Source organism: Ambystoma mexicanum, chromosome 6q (genome assembly GCF_040938575.1).
Source record: "Ambystoma mexicanum isolate Mex_15411 chromosome 6q, UKY_AmexF1_1, whole genome shotgun sequence".
NCBI lineage: Eukaryota > Metazoa > Chordata > Amphibia > Caudata > Ambystomatidae > Ambystoma > Ambystoma mexicanum.
In genome coordinates, this window is record NC_090937.1 from 1664285289 (window position 1) to 1664308304 (window position 23016).

At 47.0% G+C, this 23016-nt stretch overlaps 1 protein-coding gene across 2 annotated transcripts in view; it reads left to right on the forward strand.

Moving 5' to 3' along the window:
* AUP1 (AUP1 lipid droplet regulating VLDL assembly factor) overlaps nt 1-23016 on the forward strand; it is a 240716-nt gene that overhangs the window by 190387 nt on the left and 27313 nt on the right. For both annotated transcript variants that reach the window (XM_069632508.1, XM_069632509.1), the window contains exon 11: nt 3763-3851. In XM_069632508.1, coding sequence (XP_069488609.1) covers nt 3763-3851 — 89 coding nt within the window. The remainder of the gene's footprint in view (nt 1-3762; nt 3852-23016) is intronic.

Consider the following 23016-nt stretch of genomic DNA (forward strand, 5'->3'; position numbering starts at 1 on the left):
CTCCCTAGCTCGTCGTATTCTGACCTAGAAATGTTGACTTAAACCTAGATATTGCCATAGGGCACTGTACTGCTAGTGTCTCCCTAGCTCGTCATATTCTGACCTAGAAATGTTGACTTAAACCTAGATATTGCCATAGGGCACTGTACTGCTAGTGTCTCCCTAGCTCGTCGTATTCTGACCTAGAAATGTTGACTTAAACCTAGATATTGCCATAGGGCACTGTACTGCTAGTGTCTCCCAGGCTCGTCGTATTCTGACCTAGAAATGTTGACTTAAACCTAGATCTTGCCATTGGGCACTGTACTGCTAGTGTCTCCCTAGCTCGTCGTATTCTGACCTAGAAATGTTGACTTAAACCTAGATATTGCCATAGGGCACTGTACTGCTAGTGTCTCCCAAGCTCGTCGTATTCTGACCTAGAAATGTTGACTTGAACCTAGATATTGCCATAGGGCACTGTACTGCTAGTGTCTCCCTAGACTATTGTTTCTGGGTCTAGAAGTGCTGATTCCAACCTAGATATTGCCACAGGGCCTTGTATTGCCATTATACCTAGCACCCCTAAAATGTACACTACCAGGAGCCTATTGCCCTGCATTACTCTTGTCCTAGCCACCACTCTGCTAATAAATACACTGGTTAATTATCCCTATCCCACCATCATACTAGCATCACACCCACTTGGGATTAATGTAGAAAGGCTTTCTAAACTAACCATGCAAGAATTACTGTTATCACTACCATGCATGACCCCTGTTAGAAACAGCAGACTCCGGGCAAGACTGCCTAAATTGTATGAACTGCCTGCCAGAACACTAGCACCTAGCAACAACAAATCCCACATTTCACCTAATATTAGTAAAGGTAACCAACCACAAACACAGACCGCATCACCGGCCTACCTGGCCATACTCTTAAAGGCGCCCTAATAAATGCCAGATCCCTGGTAGCACACGCCATTGAGATATCGGAGATTAGAACAACTAGACCTATTAGCAGTCACTGAATCCTGGCTGCACGCCGCTGCAGGCCCATCATTATCACTAGCTATCCCTAAAGCCTACACCATCCTCAGATCAGACAGAACTGAGGCACGAGGTGGAGGAATTGCACTCATTGTAAAAGACTTATACCACACCTGGATACCAATTCCAGCTTGAACCTATCAGCTAAGCTGAACCTAAATTGCACCCAAACCCTTACAATCCACCTAATAATATATAGACCACCAAATTCCATTGGGACCTTCGAAGATGACCTATCCAATATCATAGCAAACAACTTAAAATATTCTTCCCAAGGAATTCTATTAGGAGACTTTAACTTTGGATATAATGACCCTAAAGACGCACATGCATCTTCTGTGGCAAATATCCTTACAGAACAAGGTCTCACCCAAAAAGTATTGGACCCTACACACTCAAAAGGAAGAACTCTGGATTGGATAGCGGACCACAACTGTAATGCGACCATCTCTTCCAATTCACCTGTGTTATGGTCAGACCACCATCGCATAACCTTCACCCTCAACACTGAGAAAACTATTGCCCCGCCCGCGCCTCTAGCTCCCCCAGTCCCTACTCGCAACAAAAAAAGCATCACTTGCGATAAACTACTCCCCCCTGATCTTACCCACCCTTAATGCCCTCCCAGAAAACTTGGGACCAGAGGCCTTGATCAAAGTATTCAACAATACTATGACCACCTCGCTGGAGACAATTGCGCCACTTAAACTTAGGAAAAGCAAACCTAAGGCGCACCTCAACTCTTGGTACACACCCCATCTAAAAACATTACGCACTAAAAAAAGATCATGCCAATTACTATGGATATCCCACCCTTCTGAAGAAAATAAAACAAATCTGCGCGCTATCTCTGCCCTCTACAAAAAAGAAATTCTCCTAGCCAAACGTGAATCCTACAATTCAAGAATAGCCCAAGCTAACTCCAGCACTAAGGAACTCTTTGTTATCCTCAAAGAACTTGAAGCACCCATCCCCGTACCTGACAATTGTGTCAAGGATAAACCTTGGTGCTGGTTGCCCTTGCAAAGTTGTTTGCAGCTTTGCCCCTCACAGGCCTCCCAGCTTGTGGCCCTACAGTGATTTCATTTGTATTCCGAAACTTCTAAAACATTGCGCAAGACGTTTTACCTACCTGCAAGAAGTGCTGCAGCTCACGTAGACCTTTGCTCAACTTACATTGGCTGTCCTGGCTCCCTGAAAGACTCTTCTTACCTCTGACTTCGTTCTGCCTTTCCCCCGGGAAGAGGTTTTTTTACTTTGCATTGGATGGTACTAAAAAGTACTTACCTGCTTCAGGATATTTATTAACCATCGTTTTATTTCCTCAGCCTCTTCTTTTGACACTAACCTCAGTATTGCTCTAAATGTAACAGTGGTAAATTAATGTCCAATGTCCTAGCTATTTAAGTCACCTGAGGATGTAGGAAGTGTCTGTGTGCCATCCCAAATGTGTATTTGTTGAGTTAGAGAAACTAAGAGTGCATTGTGAAGTATGTTTGTTGCATCTATATTTCTCCCTTCTAAAAAAGGCTTATTCAACTGACTGTTTAATAAATTAATAATAAGTTAACCAAACCTTGAGTGTAAATGTTTATTTGGATACCTGTCACTGTGAATCTGTGTGATAACCTTACAGCTCACATTGACCCTTCTTGGGATAAGCCTGGCTGCTCAGTCACTCTACCAACTTGTGTAGTACATGCTTATACCAAAGGTTGGGGTTAACTGCCAAGAGGTCAAGGCTGCTGCAGTCTCCCTCAGGGTACTGCATACACTCTTGCCTAACAGTCACCCATGGGTGCTGTACTGCAGCGGAGGGTTCCGCCTGCGGTACAAATGCACACTGGTAGGAAAAATTCAACCACTGCCACCAGCCGTTTAAAGTAGTAAGTGTAACAAAAAATGTTATATGAGAAAGTAGGATAAGGGGCTACTAGGTAACCCCCCCCCCCCCCCCCCCCCACCCCCCCCCAGTACTCCACATACGATGGTATGTGCTGGACCTACAAAGTAAAATGGCAAGAAAGATCAATTTCACCCTAGTATTCTGGGGAACAATAGTTTACCCAAGAAAAGGTATTTAGACCTTAAGAGAAATCCAAGTGTTCTCTCTGTGACACTGCACTGAAGGTACTGTGTGTCACTATACAAAAAGCAGATGCCTATGGAGTTTGTCAGACTCGAACAACAGAGAAAACATACAATCCTAGTCAGGGACAAACACTGGAGTCAGTTAGAAAAAGGTCCCCTTTTCTCAGGAGTTAAAAATTAGTCATAAGTCCAGCAAAAGAGCTGGGGGGCGGGGGGGTCTCTAAGGTGGAAGGGAATTCAGCACAGAATTTTAAATGCTCCCTCTTCGTGCCCCTTATCCCCCCCTGCTTCCCCAGCTCCCCTCATGTTTCTCCTCATCTCACCTGCCCTAATCTCATCCGCCCTCTCGTCTTGCATGCCCTCACCCCCTCACCTACCCGAACCCCCTCTCCCAGCTTCTCACCTGCCCCCTCTCTCAACCGCTCACCCACTCCCAGCCCTCATCTAGCGGGCTCCTGCCATCACACTTTCTAAGCTCTCTGCAAGCCTTGTAAACCTGCCTTGGGTGGAAAGCATCATGTCTGATTGCTCAAGACGAACACAAGTGTATGATTTCTCTAAATCTAGTGGGTGTTGCGTTTGTTTGTTATGCACTGTTTGTTATAACTGTTTCAAGGTCACTCAATTTTATTTCTCTCCACAGCCCACAGCTAAAACCTTTGCTCGCTCTCCAACAGCAAGGCATCTGTCACTTCAGGAAAGGAAAGATGCCCTTTACGACTATGCAAGGAGGTATGGCCGATTTGTAGGAAATATTTACATATTTAAAAAAATCAGAGTAAGACAGACCTGTTTGACTGAACTTGCTTTTTTTTTAACAACCGTTATCAATGATTAATAATGAAGCTTCCATGCTAAAGAACATGTACTTTTTATGGTAATGCATTTCATGGATCCATGAAAACTAGATTGTTTACGTTACAACATAAAGTGTATGTGTTAGGACAGTTTTTCTGAAGTCCAACCATTCAATTGACGCAGTACTAGACTCACTCTTAGTATAAGGCTGTACCATCTTAGTATATGGTAGCGTAAACGGAGCAGCCAGGCTTATTTTAGGAGGGAGAGAGGGCTGTAGAATCAGTACAAAGAAATTGTAATACACATGGTCCAAAGAAACACTGACACACTGTGTATTGTCAGAATACATGGTTTATTTAAATACAAGTAGGCCCAGATATATCTTGGGTGAGGTGGGGGGGGGGTGGAATAAGTAAAATCACATATCATGCATAAACATTAAAAAAAAACACACTATGCTTGAAGTTACACAGACCAAAGCATATAACCTTATTTGAAACACCTAACAGGAGTTCTAGGGATGTCAGACGAATAGTTACTTTTTAGATTACTTTCAGTAATATAAGGGTAGTAGACCCTAGCAGTTGTACTGTGACGCTCAGCACGAAATCACTTAGTAAACCAACTGGACAATCTACCTTTTGGCAAAAGTAGAACACTGATTCAGTTATACTAGGTGAGTAAAACCTAAGGATGTAATATTCTTAGAAGTGCTTTTGAGATGAGCAATAACTCGTGTAACTTATTTTAGGATGGCAAACCGCTACCTCCAGTAAAGTAAAACCTATGCACTTTTTAAAGGAGAGATTAGCAATTTAAAGGCAGGTATAAACCTCAGACTGTTTTTGTCTAACACAGACCAGGGAAAGCAAAACCCAGTGGTACACTTTGTATATGACTCCAGGTTATTCTGGGTAGGTTAAACCTAATGTAGACTTATTCTGGACTGGCTAACAGCAAGTGGGGGGAAGCAAGACCCAGTTCGGAAAAGTATGCAACTATTCTCTGAAAGAAATAATTAATGAAGCCAACAGCATTACTTTTGTCTCAGCTAATTAACAGGTGAGTGAAATAAGTCTAGGGGAGCTGAAGATCTTCTTTTCAGGTAAGTGAAAGTCTTGCATACTGTTTTTAGAAAAGTTTGTCGAAATAAGATTCACTTGAAGGGCCACAAGCTGGGAAGCATGTGAGGGGTAAAGCTGCAAGCAACTCTACAATGGCAACAAGACAAGTCTCAACTGAGAGCTAGCAAGGCTACACAAGAGGTTAGTCCTCTTAGGTTAACAGTACTTTTGGTTAGAAGCAATGGTTCCAGCTGGCTTCTATTCCTGTACGGCTCTGCAGATCCTGATGTTCCTGGGCCTCAGTCGTGGGGACAAGAGGGAGGATGTCTCTGGACTCCTGCACTGCAATGGGAAGGCCAGCGGCAGCAATGGGCAAACTTCAATTCAGCTGCACGGTTTCAGCTCCTCGGGTCTACAGCAATTGGCAAAACTGCGGTTCTCAGATATCACTTCAGACTTTCCTCGCATCTGGGGTCCAGCACTCTGTTGAGGTGGCTCAGGTTTGGTCAGTCCTGCTTCAGGGAAGTCCAGAGGATCTTCCTGGCGCTCAGGTCCGACTTAAGTGATCCACTCGGTATGGTGTTCCTCTCCCTGGCACTTTGGTTACAGCAGCAGTGGAAGTACAGCCAGCTCAGAGAGGATGTCCAAACGAATTCACTTTGGGGTTGATTGGTCCCACCATTTTGGGCTAGATTGTATAGAGTAGCCTTTGTTCGAATGGATTGTGTCCTCCAACGTATTCCTCATCTTTGACATGTAATGTCCACAGCCTGGCTGCTTTGGAAATTTTTCGGCTGAGGGTGCCCTGCGTCAATTGCGTCGAGCTGATGTCCCTCGAAGACCTCCGTCGAGGCTGATGTCATCGGATGTTATAAGTAGCACGCATGGCGCCCGTAGCCTCAGTTCTGTTTTTTCCGCAAACATGTTTGCTTTGTTAAACTCAGCGCGCCTCGTGCTTATTGTGAAGTTACTGTTATGTCTTAATCTTCTACCCCGACAACCTCGAAGTCTGGATTTAAGTGTCTGGCCTGCGGTTCCAAGATTTTGATCACAGATCTGCAGTGGATTTGTCTGTGATGTCTCGGCAAGTGCTGGGGAGAATTCTCATAAATGTGACAATTCCTCCCACCTTAGAGCCCACCAACTCTTTTGCCAAACTTTGGGTCTTTGAACTTTTTTATTCTGTTTGTTTTCTTTGATTATTGAGTTTTAGATAACTCCATAGGCATCATCTTTTCATGTGTCACACAGCACCCTCAGTACAGTGACACAGGGAGGTCTTTTAGACTTCCCACAGGTTTAAATACCTGCTCTGGGATAAACTACTGTTTCCCAGAGAAAGTAAAGTGAATTTGACTTTACTAGTTCCAAATTCCTAGACCCAGCACACACCATCTTACAATGGAGTGCTGGAGGGGTTACATGGTATCCCCTGTGTCTAAATACTCATGTAGCAGTCAAATGGTACCCTTTCATATTGAAAGAACTGGTGGCAGTGGTTTTACAACAAACTACCAGGCTTTTTCCTGACCGCGAACACCGGTAGCTAAAAATCGTGGGAGCCATGTTTTTCAAGATCACGCCTTAAGCACCTTTGTTTAAACAGGTCCCGGTCTGCTTTATTTACCATTTCTTTTTTTTTTTTAAAGGTCCTTCTAGTGTCCGTCTCTGCGTGCCAAGCCAGGTTTCGTCCTTTTGTTCGTGTGCCTTTGACGGGCTTCGGGGCTGAAGACTGCCTCTTGCATCTTGAGTGTCTAGGGTGGGCAGGGAGTGTGGAAGGTGATCGAAAACCTGTGTGCTTAGTCTCCTAGGGGACCCAAATGCACTCTGGTGTGATTGACTGGCTGACTGTCTGGCATGGACAGCCACCCTGCTGGGTGAATGACAGCTAGGCTGGAATGAAAGGGAGAAAACTGTTTAAAAGAGTCTCTTGGGCTGGAAAGCTGAGTCGACCACTGTAAAGAATGAACCGAAGAAGAGCTGGAAGAGGACGGCTGCTGCAACTCCTGGGCCGTTGGTTTGCTCGTTGAAGCCCTGCTGCTGGTCCGACTTGCCAAGATCATCTCGACAGAGAAGGCTTTCAAGGGCGGCTTCTTCCTTTGAGTTGGTGGGACCAATCAACTCATAAGACACCTGGATACCATTCTCAAGGCTGGTAAGGATTAACCAGGCAGAGGGACACCCGTTGGTGTTCTTGAATCTACAGCTATTGGAACTGTGACTCCATCTTTGTTTTTTCGACGATCTCATGCAGTGCAGGAGTCCCCCCGACGATGTCGTCCTTGTCCCCACTACTGCGGCTCAGGAACAGTGAGATCTGCAGGACCTGCCAGGAACCAACGTCTTCAGCTGCATTTTGTTCTTCATACCAAGGTACTGTGCCAACCCGATTGAGAGAACACCACTCTCGCAGTGAAAGTTTGTGAAACTATCCCAACTTGCAGGCCTAATCAGCCTGTGACCCCACAAATTATTCTTTTTTGCCTAAACTACTTCTAAGAACATTCGCAAAGACTTTACTGTTTGATACCAGAACTGCTCTTTCCTATCCAGAACATTAAGCCATTGACTTTGGCCTGGCCTATTGACTTGAATTAAACTCTTTTGGTGAACTGAAACTATTTGCACTGTCTAAAAAGTATGAGATCTATTTTACTTGCCTTGTGCCTTTTTCTCCTTTCTAAGTAACTGAACTACCATTTGGCTCCTATTTCAGGGGCGCCCAAACTGTCTCAAAATCTTAGAATTTTGTATTGAAGTGTATTGGTTTATAATATTAAGTTGTCTTTGTCTAGTGAAATATTTTACAAATGATTGTGTAATAAATTACTAAGTGTTTTTACCAAGAAACCTTGAGTAGAAGTGTTTACTTGAACTACTGTGATTGAAAGTCCTCTGTGTAACTACTTGTACTGCTCACATTTCCTCTTGAGATAAACCTGGATGCTCAGTTAGTTACCAAAAACTGTGTGGTACAGACTTATTCCAAAGGTTGGTTTGGCTAACGCCTCTAGTCCTAATTGTGTGTAGTGGTCCCAGAGGGTACTGCCTGCCAAACAAAAGTTCCTTCTAGAGTTTGTCTGCGTGCCAAACCTAGTTTGGTCCCTTTATTCGTTCGCCTTTGGCAGGCTTCAGGAGTGTAGACCGCCTCTTGCGCCTGAGTGTCTGGGGTGGGCAGGAAATGAGGGAGGTGCCTGAAACTCCCTGTGCTTAGTCTCCTAGGAGACCTAAATGCACTCTGTGGTGATTGACTGACTGGCCCGCAAGGACAGCCCCCCTGCTGGGGGAGTGACAGCTAGGCTGGAATGAATGAGAGAGAACTGATTAAAAGGAGAGTCTTGGCTTGGAAGGGAGAGTTGGCCACTGGAATGAAAGAACCGAAGATGAGCTTGAAGAGGACGGCAGATGAGCTTGAAGAGGACGGCAGCTGCATCTCTGGACCGTTGGTTTGCCCGGTGAAGCCCTGCTGCAGGTCCAAATCGGCAAGTTCACCTTGACAGAGAAGCCCTGCAAGGACGACTTCTCCCTTTTTGAGTTGGTGGGACCAATCAATTCAACAGTAAGCCACCTGGATACCTATCTCTGAGCTGGTTGCAGTTTCCTCAGAGTGCTGCAGGAAACTGTATAACAAGTGAGAGGGACACCAGCTTGTGTGCGTTTCTTACAGCCACCGGAATTGAAGGTTGCCAGTTGCACAGGAACAGCGAGATCTGCAGGAACTGCCAGGAACAGAAGTAATCAGCTGCATCTTTTTCTTCATTGTAAGTTACTGTGAAATCAGACTGAGTTCTTACCTCTCGCAGTGAAAGTGCTTTAAACTTTTGCAACTCGCAGGCCTTATCGGTTTGTGACCCAACATATGATTCTCTTTTACAAACTACTTCTGAGAACTTGTGCAGAGACTTTTCCGTTGAACTACCAGAACCGCTTTATCCTAACCAAGACTTTAGCCCATGTACTTTGTCTTAGCCTATTGAATTGACTCTTCTGGTGAAATCAAAATATCTACACTGTATAAGAACAATTGTAACCTTTCATGTTCTAATAATCTTTGCCTTTTATTCCTCTTGAAAAGTATTCTGAAATAGTATTCGAGGGTTATAGGTCAAATGTTTGAATCAAAATGATCGAATGACAAAAGGGTCGAGTCAAAATGACCGAAATAAAGGGTTGAATATTTATTTAGGGGGGGTTCCACCCCCAAACCCTGTTTTTGGTGTAAAAACATCTTTACCTACACTAAAGCAAAAAAAATATACATTTTAAAAATAAATTCAACCCTTTTGTTTTTGGTCGTTTTGACTCGACCCTTTTGTCAGTCGACCATTTTGATTCGAACATTTGACCGGACACCGTCTTGAAGTGCATTTGTCTGTTATATAATTGCCTCCTTCTTATGAATGTTTTATAACTGTCAAATAAGTATTTATCAAAGAAACCTTGAGTGTAAGAGTGTATTTAAACACCTGTGGTAGTAGACCTCTGCGTAACATTACTGCTCACGTTGCCCCTCTTGAGATGAGCCTGGCTGCTCAAAACGCTACCAAAACTGTGTAGTACAGACTTCTGCCAAAGGTCTGTTTGCTTATGCCTGTAGTTAGTTGCTTGTATTGGTCCCAGAGGGTACTGCATTCAAACTTTGCCTAACGGCGAGAGCCACGATACGGAGGAGTGTTCAAAGTCAGTCGTTGACTGCTAAGGCCTTGTGGGTACGAATGGGGAAACTGAAGGTAGGCAAGGTATCCAAGCCCCGTAAATCCTGGCCTGCTGCCTGAGGTGACTCTCCTCGGCGGAAGAAGTCAAAGTGGTCACGCTTTAGGAGTGGTTCCTGCTGCTTGTCCTCATCGAGCCGTCCCAGGAAACGGCACCATCAGTCGCCTTCCTTGTCTTCGTCGGACGCCTCCCCAAGACGGATGGTATGCCCATCCAAGTCATCGACCCCGGCGGCGTGGGATGCTTTCTGGGTGGCAATGATGAAAATGTTTGATAAACATAGCACTGTTCTGCCCGCACCTTCTAATGAAGCTGGCAGGGAAAGTTCTCGGCCGGATACTTGCGTGCCTTCGAAGCCCGGGTAAACGGCGTGATAAACACCGGGAGCCTTTGCGGCCCCGTTCAGACAAGGCTTAGAAAGATCACTCGAGACGTGCCAAGTCAAGGTCTTTGTCTCCGGCAAAACCTTCGACGCCCTTGAAGACATCGGCGCCATGCCCATCGGGTTTTCAACCCCGGACGTGCCGTCGACGCCATTGTCCACGTCCGAGCCATCGATGCCGTCTGGGCCAATTTTGCCAGTGAATGTCCCTGTGCAAGGGGACCCTCCGAGGAAGGCTACTGCTAAGTCCTTAAGGCCTGTAGCTGATGAGCGCTTCTCTCCTCTCCTGAGGAAGGATTTATTTTAGGTCCCTCAATGACATTTGAGGAGGAACAATCTGAGTATGTTGTCCTTTTTGGTCTCGAGTATAGGACCCCGAATGCTCCTGATTGCCTTGTTTCAGAGGAGAGCCGGATGGAAGATGTTTGTGAAACCTTGCACAATGCCAGTAGTATTGGCACTTCCCCTGAGCTGGAGTTTGGCAAGCCAGACCCAGGGGAGCATGCCGACTCCTCATATTGTAGGCTCATGTCTAGAGTTGTGGAGGATCTGGGCTGGTCCAGGCCTCCTGTGCACTTTGAGCAAGATGATCTTAGGGATATTTTGGTTCAGGGTCCATCTACTGACCCTGTGTTGATATTTCATATGGCTCTGCAGAAAGGGGTGGCTGCCAATTGGAACGCCCCGCAAGCTAATCCGGCGGTGTAGAAGTGTCTGACAAAGAAATACTGTCCATCCAGTAGCAACCCTGGCTACCTGTCCAACCTCCCCACTCGGGAGAGTTTGGTGGTCCAGACAGCTACGACTACCTCTAAGCAGGCGGTGTACCCTGCAATCCCTCCTGATAGGGACGATAAGCGTATGTATCATGTTAAAATCGGCCAACTCTACTTGTGCCTTGGCAAAGTTTTCACACACTCTGTGGAATTGCATTACATTAGCGGCTGAGCATATTCCTGAAGGGGAAGAAAGGGAGGGCTTCTGGCTATTCAGGTGTTACTCACCACTCCGAATAGGTCGAAGATGTGGAGAACACGACCTTGGAGGTGTTGGTAATATAGAATTCCGAATTCAGCCTTCCATCCCAGCTCCCCTGAGTACAAGACTCAGGCTTCCTCAAAGAGGGGCTCTTTTCCACAATGTACCTCTCTGCTGTTTTAGTTAGAACAGACAGAGGTGTCAATTGAGTAAAAGAGCGGGGAGAACACACACCGCCAATACCAAGATATTACAGTGTTGATGTTAAACAAGTGATTAGAACAGTAAAAATGATTGGACAACTACCTATATGGATATTGGAGTGGAGTTGCGTTTCCCCGGGATAATCTACAAAGAATAACACGAATGAGTGGAATAAATCTAAATCAGTATTGTTTCCCACTTTAGCTATAGAATTGATAACTGACCTGAGTAAAGATAAATGAAGTAAGAGGAGGAGTCCAGTATTCTGAAGACGACAGGAGAAAATAACAGGGAAGTTAGTATAGGTAAGTAACCCCGAACGGCACGAGAGACGCACTAGGATCTGGTTGGTGCAGTTCAGGAAAGCGTTCATGTGCACTGAAAAGCAATCTCACAGGAAAGTCACTCAATGTCCCAGAATCCAACAGAGGACAATGTCCATGGAAGACAATAGATATGTACCTGAGTACACGGGTATAGTTGAGTAGTTGAGATGATCCGAATGTAGACCACAAAATTGGTGTGCAGAGCGGCAACCAGGGAAGAACCGCAAGACACAGATGAGTAGCGTTCCGAGTCTTAATAACCAGACGATCACAACAAGAACAAGGGAAAAGACGAAGCAATCCAAATTTCAGGCAAAAGGTCAAAACCAGGAGTTCAGATAAGGATTCGTGTAGGGAGACACGAAGAGGAAACGGATGAAACCGCGTGTAGCAGCAACGAGCCCCTTGGAAGATGGTGGTTTTATAATCGTAAGAGGGGCGTGGCTTGCTGTACGTCTTCCACGTACAAGGCGTGTCAGGTGACCTGGAGTGCTTCGACGTTTGTACAGACGCCATGGTAGCTTGTACCTGGACCATAGAGGAGCCTGTAAAGAAGTTGTATTCTGCAAGGATGCTGGCGGGGAAGTCTGAAGTGTAACATCAGGCTGACAAGGATGCCATGTGTGAATCCCTTCAGTCTGGGTTGGACTGTGTCAGCAGGTCCATGGCTACGAGCACCGTGATGCGCAGGTTTGCGTGGTTGAAGTCTGGTTTTGCCCCAGATGTGCAGGCTTGTCTGCTCAACAGGCCCTTGACAGGTCTCATCTGTTTGACAGCAAGGCTGACGAACCTTCAGAAGTGGAAGACCTTGAAAGCAGCTGCCAAATCTTTGGGCGCTGCTGTTGGACAACCTCAGCCTTTTTGTCCTAGGGGGGACAACAATGGAGGGGTGGGTCCTTTTGCTTCTACTCCTCATTTGGAAGGGCGAGAGAAATGGCCAGTCAAAAAGCCCAACATACATTTCCTCATGGTGGATGAGGTAGAGGTGCCAAAGCCGCTCAGGCAGCAGCCTGTTTGCCATCAAGCTCTGCTACTGCCGCTTCAAAACCGCTCTGAGGCCTTTGGTCACAGCTCACCAGTGGGAGGGGGTGGGGGTGGCGGCAGGCTGTCTCAGCAGCTAGAAGAGTGGCAAGTATTTACTTCAGATGCGTGGGCTCTGGAAACTATAGACCATGGCTACTGCCTACCTTTTCTACAACTGCCTCACGACAATCCACCGGGGAATCACTCTTTGAAGGTTCCAGATCCGCTCCTTGTGCAGGAAATATTGACCCTGCTGGAGAAAGGCGATTATAGAAACAGTGCCTGCGGCGGAGAGGAACAAGGGTTGGTATTCCCCGTATTTTGATTCCCAAGAAGGACGGAGGACTGAGACCCACCTTGGACTTGCAGTGCTTGAACAAGTTCCTCAGGAAGGACAAGTTCAAGATGGTCACTTTCTCAGATCCTTCTGGCCCTCCAGCTTCAGTATTGGCTGGTGTCATTGGACCTGCAGGATGCATATTTTCATGTGCCGAGCCATCTCCAGCACAGGAAATGCCTGAGGTTTGCAGTTTGCGGCTTGCATTCTGTTTTGGGTCCTGCCATTCGGGGTGACCTCCGCCCAAGGGTTTTCACCAAGCTCGTGGTGGTGGTGGTGGTGGTGGCAGTGCATCTCAGGAATTGGGGGGGATTTACGTCTACCCCTACCTGGACGATTGGCTGATGAGGGCGCTTTCTCCCGAACAGGCCTTGGATCATCTCAATGTCACCTGCTACTCCCTTCACAAACTGAGCTTCTCCCTCAAGTTCAAGAAGTCACATAGGACACCTTCCCAACAGCTCCAGTACATCGGGGCTGTGTTGGACATGTCCTATGGGGAAGTGCTCGCCACCTAAGGTGAGGGCTCAACGCATTCTACAGATGGCCACCAAATTTCAACATGCCCAGAGTCTTCCAGCTATCGAATTCTTAAGGTTGTTCGGCCTCATGGCTTCCTGCCTTTTTCTAGGTGCCAGAGGCCCGACTGAGAATGAGATCCCTTCAATGGTTCTCAGGACGCAATGGTCTCAATTCTCAGGCAAGATGATGGATCTCCTTCGGATTCAGATTCGTTTCTCACAGGATCTCCTGTGGTGGGCCTGCAAATGAAATCTCATGAAAGGAGAACCTTTTTGGCACCCGTGGCTGGAGGTAACCATAGTGACGGGCGCTTCCCTCACAGGGTGGGGGTGAGGTCACACCAACAATCTGACCATCAGCGGTCGTTGGTCTCCATCGGATTCCAAACCACACATCAATCTTTTGGAGCTGAGAGCAATCAGGCTAGAACTGAAGAGTTTCTTGCCGCCTGTACAGGGGAAGAATGTCCTGATAATGACGACAACACGGTGTACCACCATCCTTGGAACGGACAGGACCCACTCACATGGAGGCGGTGTCGCAATCATTGCCAAAATTGCCAACTTAGATCTTCCCCATAGAAAACATTGAAGGCTATGAAATTGTGCTTGCTAAAGCCCCCATAAATGAAAAAACTACCATCAAGTGATATATTGATCTCCAAAGGTCACCCAGAGGTTGACATCCCTCAACTACTAGCTCCACTCATAAAACCCAACACCAAATGTATCATCTTGGGGGACTTCAATTTAGGTTTCAATGATAGCCATGACTCTAAAGCAGAAGCACTACTCATCCCTGAAAGATATGAGCTTTATGCAATTAGTGAATGCCCCTACTCCTATCAAAGGAAGAATTTTAGATTGGATCCTCTTGCTCAACACATCTATAACCATTGACTCCATCTCTCCGCTCACTTGGACAGACCACTAGAACATCAAGTTCACCCTTAGTCCCTCTGAACCACTGTTAATCAAACCGAAAACTACCAACTCCTACGAAACCAGAAATTCCTGTAATCTTACTCTGGAAAGTCTAGTGCCGTTGCTCTCCAAAGCTTTAGACACCATCTCAACCACCAGCAGACACTTACCACAAGTGCCTCACCTCCACCATCAATGTTGTAGCTCGTCTTACCACCAAAACAAAACGCTCCGACAAACTGTCTTGTTTCTGGTTCAATGACGACTTAATCTCACTCCGGAGAATTAAACGTGCTCTTGAACACGCTTTTAGAAACCACCCCACTACAGTCTAAAAAAGCCTTCCAGGAGCCAAATAAACCCTATAAAACAGCCATCACCCACAAAGCGAATGCTTCCAATGCTCGGATTAGTAATGTCGCCTCCCACTCAAAAGAATCGTTCTCAATCCTAAAAGAATTGGAAAATCCCTCCCCAGTCTCCAATCCTACCAATGCCAGTAAAGAGTGGTGCACCACTATTCAAGAAGCCCTAGCAGCTCAGATTGAACTACTACAAAACAATAATGCAACTACTAGCGGATAGACCCGTCTGTATCAATCAACCCCTGTCAACTCAGAATACCAACCCACCTTTCCACTTCACCCCAGTCTCGCATAAAACAGTTCTTGATACCATATCTAAACTCAAAGCTTTGCATTGCAAAGGAGACGCCGTCCCAGCACAATTAGTTAAATGGTGTCCCATTAGCACTAACTTTGTAAATGCTTCCTTCAATACCAATCGAGACCCAGCAAGTATCAAAGAAGCCTGGGCCGCTCCCCTTCTAAAAAGAAAACCACCCTTGACCCCACTGTGCCCACCAACTACAGACCAATAACTACAGTTCTGTTTCTTCTTATCCTCGACAAAATAGCCTATAATCAAGTCCGAGCACATCTAGAACAGAACCAACTCCTTTGAACCAGGCAATCAGGATTCCGCCCTAATTACAGTACAGAAACGGCCCTCCTGGACCTTACAATCCAGATGGATACCATAAGAGATACAGGAAACTCTGCATCCTTCTCCTATTAGATCTATCCGCAGCTTTCGATCTAGTGGACCACAACAAACTCTGCTCTAATCAAAGACTTCAACTTCTCCACAAACGCTACCACATGCATCCAATCCTTTCTTGCAGAAGGCACCTCCAGAGTTTCCATAGGTAAAGAAGCTGCTGACCCTATCAGTCCCCATCTGTGTACCTCAAGGCTCCTGCCTATCACCGACCCTCTAACGCCTACACTAAACTCTTTTCTCAGCCCTTGATGCTATGGGTGTGTCATCTATACGAACTTTGCAGATGACACCCAGATCCTCATCCCTCTTACAGGGGACTACACACAGGAAACTCAGACTATCAACACAATCTATGCCATAATTCAAAATTGGATGGCTCTAAACAGCCTCTGCCTCAATGATGAGAAGACCGAGGTGCTCATCATAGGACGCCAGTCTAAAATAGCTACTCTCCATCCGACTACTCCTCCATCAATAACGATGGCACTATGATTCCCGTACTGAAACATGTCAAAACTCTAAGTGTGTACACATTAACGCTTGCTCATCCTCCACTTCCTATACCGCAAATCTAATTGCCCTACGCCGCCAGTTCCTGACCCCCACCAACTGCATCACCCTGGCTAGGGCACTGATATTATCAAGACTTGATTACTGTAATGATTTATTACTCGGTACATCTAGCTCTAACCTTAATGAATTACAGCTAATAATAAAGCCCTAGGGGCCGCCCTCAGAATAAAAAAAAATCTGACCATATTTCCAAGATCAGAAGAGACCACCACTGGTTGCCCATTAGAGCCAGTCATCTTTAAAACCCTCTGCATTACCTTTAAATGCCTCCACAAAAATTGACCCATTTACTTTAACCATGCATTAGCCAAAAAAACTCCCAAAGATAACCACGCACTTTTAGCTATCCCTGGTACAAAAAGAGAGCAGGTGCCAGTAGCTTCCAATATATAGCCCCCCCAAACATTGGAATATACTCCCTCCTTGTATCAAGAACGAGGAAACGCTCACAGGTTTCAAGAAACTACTTAAAACCTGGCTGTTCAACCAATTCCAATAACATCCACTATTATGCTACTTCGATAGAGAACGCCATCTGCGCTGCACCCCTGGTTGCTGCAAATAGCTCTGATTATGCATGCTTTCTTCTCTGCCCGGATTGTTAATCTACAGTCTTCACCACAGCCTTATGTACCCCTGTATCTACTGTTGGAATCTCAACTAACTGCCTGATTAGCCCCTCCAATGAATGTTTTAACAACCGGTCTGTAACCTCGCCGTGATACAGAAGGGTCTGGGCGTGTAACAAATGCAATAAATAAACACGTTTATTAAGCATTTTTCCCTGGATACTTCACATGTTCAGGATGTGGCCTTTGGGGAAGGCTGTACTTTACTCAGCCATTTAATTGGGTATATCTAAATTCTTCTCCCTCCTCTAGTCTTGGATACTGCTTTGGGAGTCTGTCAAAGATGAGGAATATGTTGGACACAATCCATTCGAAGAACAAGTTACCAACTGGTTACGTTCTTTCGACTGGATGTTCCTCCATCGTATTCCTCATCGCCCTCCCAGCCTACCCCTCTGAAGAATTTCCCGTGATGTTGCAACTTTCGTTCCAATAAGGCTGAATGCAGTCAACGCTATTTTGTGCACACATGGCCTGCACAATGATGGGGGGAGGCATGTACCGAGGCTACGGGCGCCATACGTGCTACTCCGATGAAGTCACCCTCGACTGAAGCCTTCGAGGGACATCGACCCGATGCAGTGCGCCCTCTGCCGAAAAATGTCCAAAGCAGCCAAGCTATGGACATTACATGTCCAAGATGAGGAATATGTTGGAGGAATCCAATCGAAAGACCGTTACCAGTTGGGGAAGTAACTATCCTGACCTGCCAGTTGGACGTCAACGCAGAATATTTTGCAGCAGGAGAACTTCAGGATCTGTAGCCAAAAACCCAGTCGTTGAATCCCTTCATTAAGAAGACAGGACGCTGGAAGTACTTTTGCAGCAAGGATCATGGGGAATGCTCTAGGCAAGGTTTTCCTCGCGGCTGGATGCGGCCCTGTCGATTTGGTGTCTCTTTCAGGAGCACAGAAGACAGAATATCGCTGGTTGGATTCTCGTAGTTTGCAAGGTCCGGCACACTGGTGAGGGGACTTTTCAGACTGGAATCTGGCCTCTGGAGATCCAGCAGGATGCCCACGAAGTTTCAGCAAGATTCGGAATTCGGAAGATGTCACCGCACAATGGCTCAATGTACCAGGGTATTTGGGTATTACAGCGCTGCATCTGCATCCATCGCTCCAGTACCTACTGGAAGAGGAAATCGGCTAACCCAGTGAAGCTGTGGGAAAAGCCAGCAAAGGTGCAGGAAAAGGTCTGACCTGCCGCAGAAGGCACAGGCGGCTAAGGTGATTTTGACGTTCCAGTTTGAAGTGGATGTTAGGGAGAATTCTCAGAACTGAGCTATTTCCTCTAGAGACCCCGAGCAACTTTTATGGATTTTGAGGACTTTAATTTTTAACCTGGAGAGAGTGAGACCCTTTTTCCAACTCTCTTGTGTATTTTTGTTATGATTTGAACTCTTGTTTCTTTTGGTTGTGGAGTCTGACAAACTCCATAGGCATCATCTTTTACATTGTCACACTGCACCTTCAGTGCAGTGGCACAGGGAAGTCTTTTAGATTTCCCACGGTTTAACTACTTTCTCTTGGATAAACTACTGTTTCCAAGAGCAGTAAAGTGAAATTGACTTTTGCTTTTGTACATTTCTAGACCCAGCACACACATTCTTACAATAGGGTGCTGGAAGGGCTACCTAGTATCCCCTTTGTCTAGCGTCTCTAGCAATCTTGTTACCCTTTCCTCACTGAATGGCTGGTGGCAGTTTCGTTTTTAACTACCGTCGTGTGCATTTACAGAAGGCTTTGTCAAAATGGCCCCAGTCTTCTTTTTTCCCCATTTCTTTGTGGAAAGGTCCTTCTTGAGATTAACTCTGCGTGCCAAACCAGGTTTGGTCCCATTGGTTGCTTTGCCTTTGGCGGGATTCATGAGTGAAGCCCGCCTCTGGCTCCAGGGTGTCTGGGGTAGGCAGGGAGTGAGGGAGGTGCCCAAAGCTCCCTGTGCTTAGTCTCCTAGGAGACCCAAATGCACTCAGTAATGATTGGCCGGCTGACTGTTCGACAAGGATAGCCACCCTGCTGGCTGATTGACAGCTTGGTTGGAATGAATGGGAGAAAACTGAATAAAAGGTGAGGGGTTTGGCTTTGAAGGCAGAGTCAACCACTGGACGAAGGAACCGAAGAATAACTTGAAGAGGACGCCTGCTGCAACTCCTGGACCGTTGGTTTGCCCGGTTGAGCCCTGCTGCTGTGCTGAAACTCCAAATTTGTATCAACCGAGAAACCCCTGCAAGGACTACTTCTCCCCTTGAGTTGGTGGCACCAGTTCACCTGTACATCCTTCTCGGAGTTGAATTTCCACAGTTGCTGCTGGAAACCGTATAGCCAGGGAGAGGAACACTAGATTGTGTGTTGCTTTTAAGGTGGCCTAGAGCTTCAGGAAGATCCTCTGGACTCCCATGAAGCAGGACTGACCGAGCCTGAGCCGCCTCAGAGTGCGGGACCCCAGAAGCAAGGAAAGCCCATCTCGACAGCTTGGAACCGCAGTGTTTTGCTATTTGCGGTAGACGTGAGGAGCTGAAACACTGAACAGCCACTAATTTGAAGATTGCCGGTTACAAGCGGTGACTGTCCCATTGCAGTGCAGGAGTCCCCAGAACAACTCCCTCTTGCCCCCACGACTGAGGCCCAGTAACAGTGAGACCTGCATAGGAACAGAAGTCATCTGCTGCACTTTTTCTTCAATTCAAAGGTTCTCTACAAAGTTTTAGAGAACTTAACTCTTGCTGTAGAGTTGCTTGCATCTTCTACCCCTCACAAGTCTAACGGCTTGGGGCCCTACATGTGGTGATTCTTTTCTTCAAAGACTTCTAAAACATTGTGCAAAGACTTTTTTACTTAACTACCAGAAGTGCTTCATCCTAAATAATACTTTTGCCCATTGATGTTGGCCTAGCCTGTTATACTGAATGATCCTGCTGTGGGGGATCCAAAAGTATTTGCCTGCTTAAGAATATTTGTGGTCACTTGTTCTAATAACCATTTCCTTTTACCTACCTATAACAGTATTCTAAATGCAAACTGTAAGCTATTCATGTCCCCAGCACCCTAGCTATTGAAGTCGCCTGAGGATGTAGGTTGTCTATCGGCCATCCCAAAAGGGTCTTTACTGATTTAGAAACCAAGTGTACCGTATTGAATTGTATTTGTGTTACTATTATGGTGCTCCCTTCTGAAGAAGGCTTATTCTAACTGACAAATGAATAATTGTTTAGTCACGAAGCCCTGAGTGTGTGTTTATTGGAATACTTGTCACATTGAATCTCTAACTCCCCTACAGCTCACATTGACCCCTCTTGACTTAAGCCTGGCTGCTCAACACGCTACCAAAACTGTGTACTACGAGCTTATACCAAAGGTTGGGTTTCCTATACCTGTAGTCTGAGTTGTTTGTAGTGTTCCCAGAGGGTACTGCATACACGCTTTGCTTAACAGCCGTTGTCTCTCCTAAGGTGGCACGCAGGCCCCGAAGCAAGATAAAACCGGCCAGGATGTCAGGACCCCATCCATGCACCCCGGTGGGAGGCTGGCTGGCTGGCGGGCGGGCTTAGTCAGCAAGTGGAAGAAGATCTCCACTGATTGCTTCTGGACACTCTTGCCCAAGGACACACTCTAGTTCCAGCGGATCCCTCTGGTGGCCTGGCAAGAGCAGCACATCACTCAGCTCCTGCAGGAGGTATGGGCTATGATAAGAAAAGGGGAGATACAACTGGTTCCAAAGCAAACCCCCGTCCCCCCGGGGATTCGGTGTCTACTCGAGATACTTCTTGGTAAAGAAGACTGGTGGCTGGTGCCCCATTCTAGACTTGCAGTGTCAACAAATACAAGTCCCAGACATTTGGAGGGTCCTGTTGCAACACGTGCTCGGCCAACTGTAAGAAGGGGACTTCCTGACGTCGCTAGATCTGGAGGATGCATACTGCTGCGTCTCCATTCACGAAGCATTGGAAGTTCCTGCGCTTTGTAGTGCAGGGAAGGCACCATCAATTGAAGGCCCTACCCTTCGGACTGAAGTTGGTGCTGAGGGTGTTTACGAAGTGCCTGGTACCAGTGGCGGCCCATCTGTGTCCAGAGGGGATACACATGTACCCATGCCTCGACTGGCTCATCTGGGGCAAGTCAAGGGAACTGGCCGTTGAACACACGTAGAGGACTGTCTAGCTGCTGACGTTTCTAGGATTCTCTGTCAACTAGCCCAATTCCTGCTTGATGCCATCTCAGAACGTGGCACCCTCTGAGGAGTGGATAGCAGCCCTGCTGGGCAAGGTGCAACGGCTGTTATGATATGGCATTTGTAACGCACCTATACACAAGTGTTTCTCTGACTCTGTTGACTCTGAAGAATGCCGTGGTTCGGACCATCAAGTCGCTGCTCAGCATGTTGTTGTGCATACATCTGATCCGGCTCTGCAGGTTCCGGATGTGACCCCGTGAGGAGTTCTTGGACGTTTGCTGGATCAAGGTGTCCCATGGGTTCGCAGATAAGATTGCTCTTGAAAAGGAGGTCTGCTGAGCGATAAGGTGGTGGGGCGTACGCTCGAACGTTGCCATGGCACCGATTTTCAGAGCACCCTGTACCAGGAGACAGTAACCACAGATGCTTCCCTGGATGGCTGGGGAGTCCACATCGGATGTCTCCATGCCAGAAACATGTGGCTGCCAGATGAGAGGGAATCTCCACATCAATATCCTCGACCAGTGTTTTGGGCCCTCAAGTTGTTCCTTCCATCTGAGGCGCAGGCTTTGTGGCACTGGGCTTTGCCCAAAAGATGTTCCTCTTCCCCTTTCACCTGGCAGGAGTCTAACATTGCCAACTCCCTCAGCAGGGAACTGCACTCCTGCCACGAGTGTGAACTTCGACGGGACCAAGTGGACCGCCTCTTCTGCAAGTGGGGCAGACCCCCAGATTGATCTGTTTGCGACGGCGTTGAACTTCATATGCCAGAAGTTTGCCAGCAGATTCCACCAGCCGAGGAGCATGGGGGACGCGTTCTTCCCGTAGGAAGTTCTGTTCCTATATGTGTACCCTCCGTTGCCTCTCCTGCTGCGAGTCATAAATCAACTCACAGTGCCGATGCAGGGTGATCCTCAGCGCCCAATCGTAGCCGAGGCAGATTTGGTATCCCGACCTTCTCAGCCTGTCAGTGTCGCCTCCAGTCAAACTGCCAGTGGCTGCGGATCTACTCACCAAAGGAGGCCCAATTCTGCATCACGGCCCAGGATAGCTGAACCTGAAGGCTTGGCTTCTGCAGCCTTGGTGTTTGGAGGGTACAAGTTGCTGGCGGACTGCAGGGGGGGTCCTTGCCAGAGCATCGTCCCCTCTTGCTATGGACACAAGTGGAAGCTTTCCACTATGAGATGCTGGGCACAGAAGATCAATGCTCTGAGGGTCGCGGCTCCGCAGATTCTTCCGTTCTTACTGTCCTTGGCCAAGGCGGGGGCTGCACACACCCTTATCTGCTGCCCACCTCCTGCTACACAAGCTCTCCAGAACGGCCTTCTCTTTGGTCCCAAAGTCTCATCAAGGAGTTCCTCAAAGGACTGTTTTGATCGGTCCTGCCGGTGAAGGGTCCTTCCCCAGCATTGGAACGCAATGTGATATTGATGAGGCTCACAGGGGCGGGGGACCTTTCGAGCTTATGCATGAGGCCCCCCCCTCCAGATTCCTATCATGGAAAACTGCTTTCCTCGTGGCCATCACATCTGCCAGGAGGGTGGGTGATATCCAGGCCTTATCCTGCGAACAGCCGTATCTGACTTTTCACGACTGGAGTGGTGATGTGGACAAACCCCTCATTCATGCCAAAGGTTCTGTCGGAATTCCACCTCAAAGAGCCTTTGGTGGTGCCTGTTTTCTTTCCCAAAACCTTTGTCGCAGGCTGAAAGGATTTTGCACTCTCTGGATGTTGCGCGTCCTCTGAAGTTCTACGTGGCATGCACAAAGAGTTTTGTGCTGATGTTTATTCGGTATTTAAGATCCTGTGAATTGAGGCCAGACCCCACGCTGTAGAAGGAACAAGTTACTTACCTTTTAACTTGTGGTCTCCAGCATGGGTCTTGCATGGATTCACATGCAAACCCTTCCCTCTACCGCTCTTCTTGGTCGTACTACTACTTTACGTGCGACCAAATCTGAAGATGGCTGCTAGAGGAGGGGCTTAAGGAGAGGGCAGTCATTGGCTGGGGCAGTATGACCCAGAGTACAGTGATCTGTTTAGAGGAAAAATACAGTTTGTAAGTGAAATAGAAACTGTTATTTTTCTTTTAACGAGCATTCCCGGCCTGACGGGGAATATTGGTGAGAATGTGAATTCCTTGCCAGACCCATGCATGAGAACAATAGTTACAGGTAATTAACTTG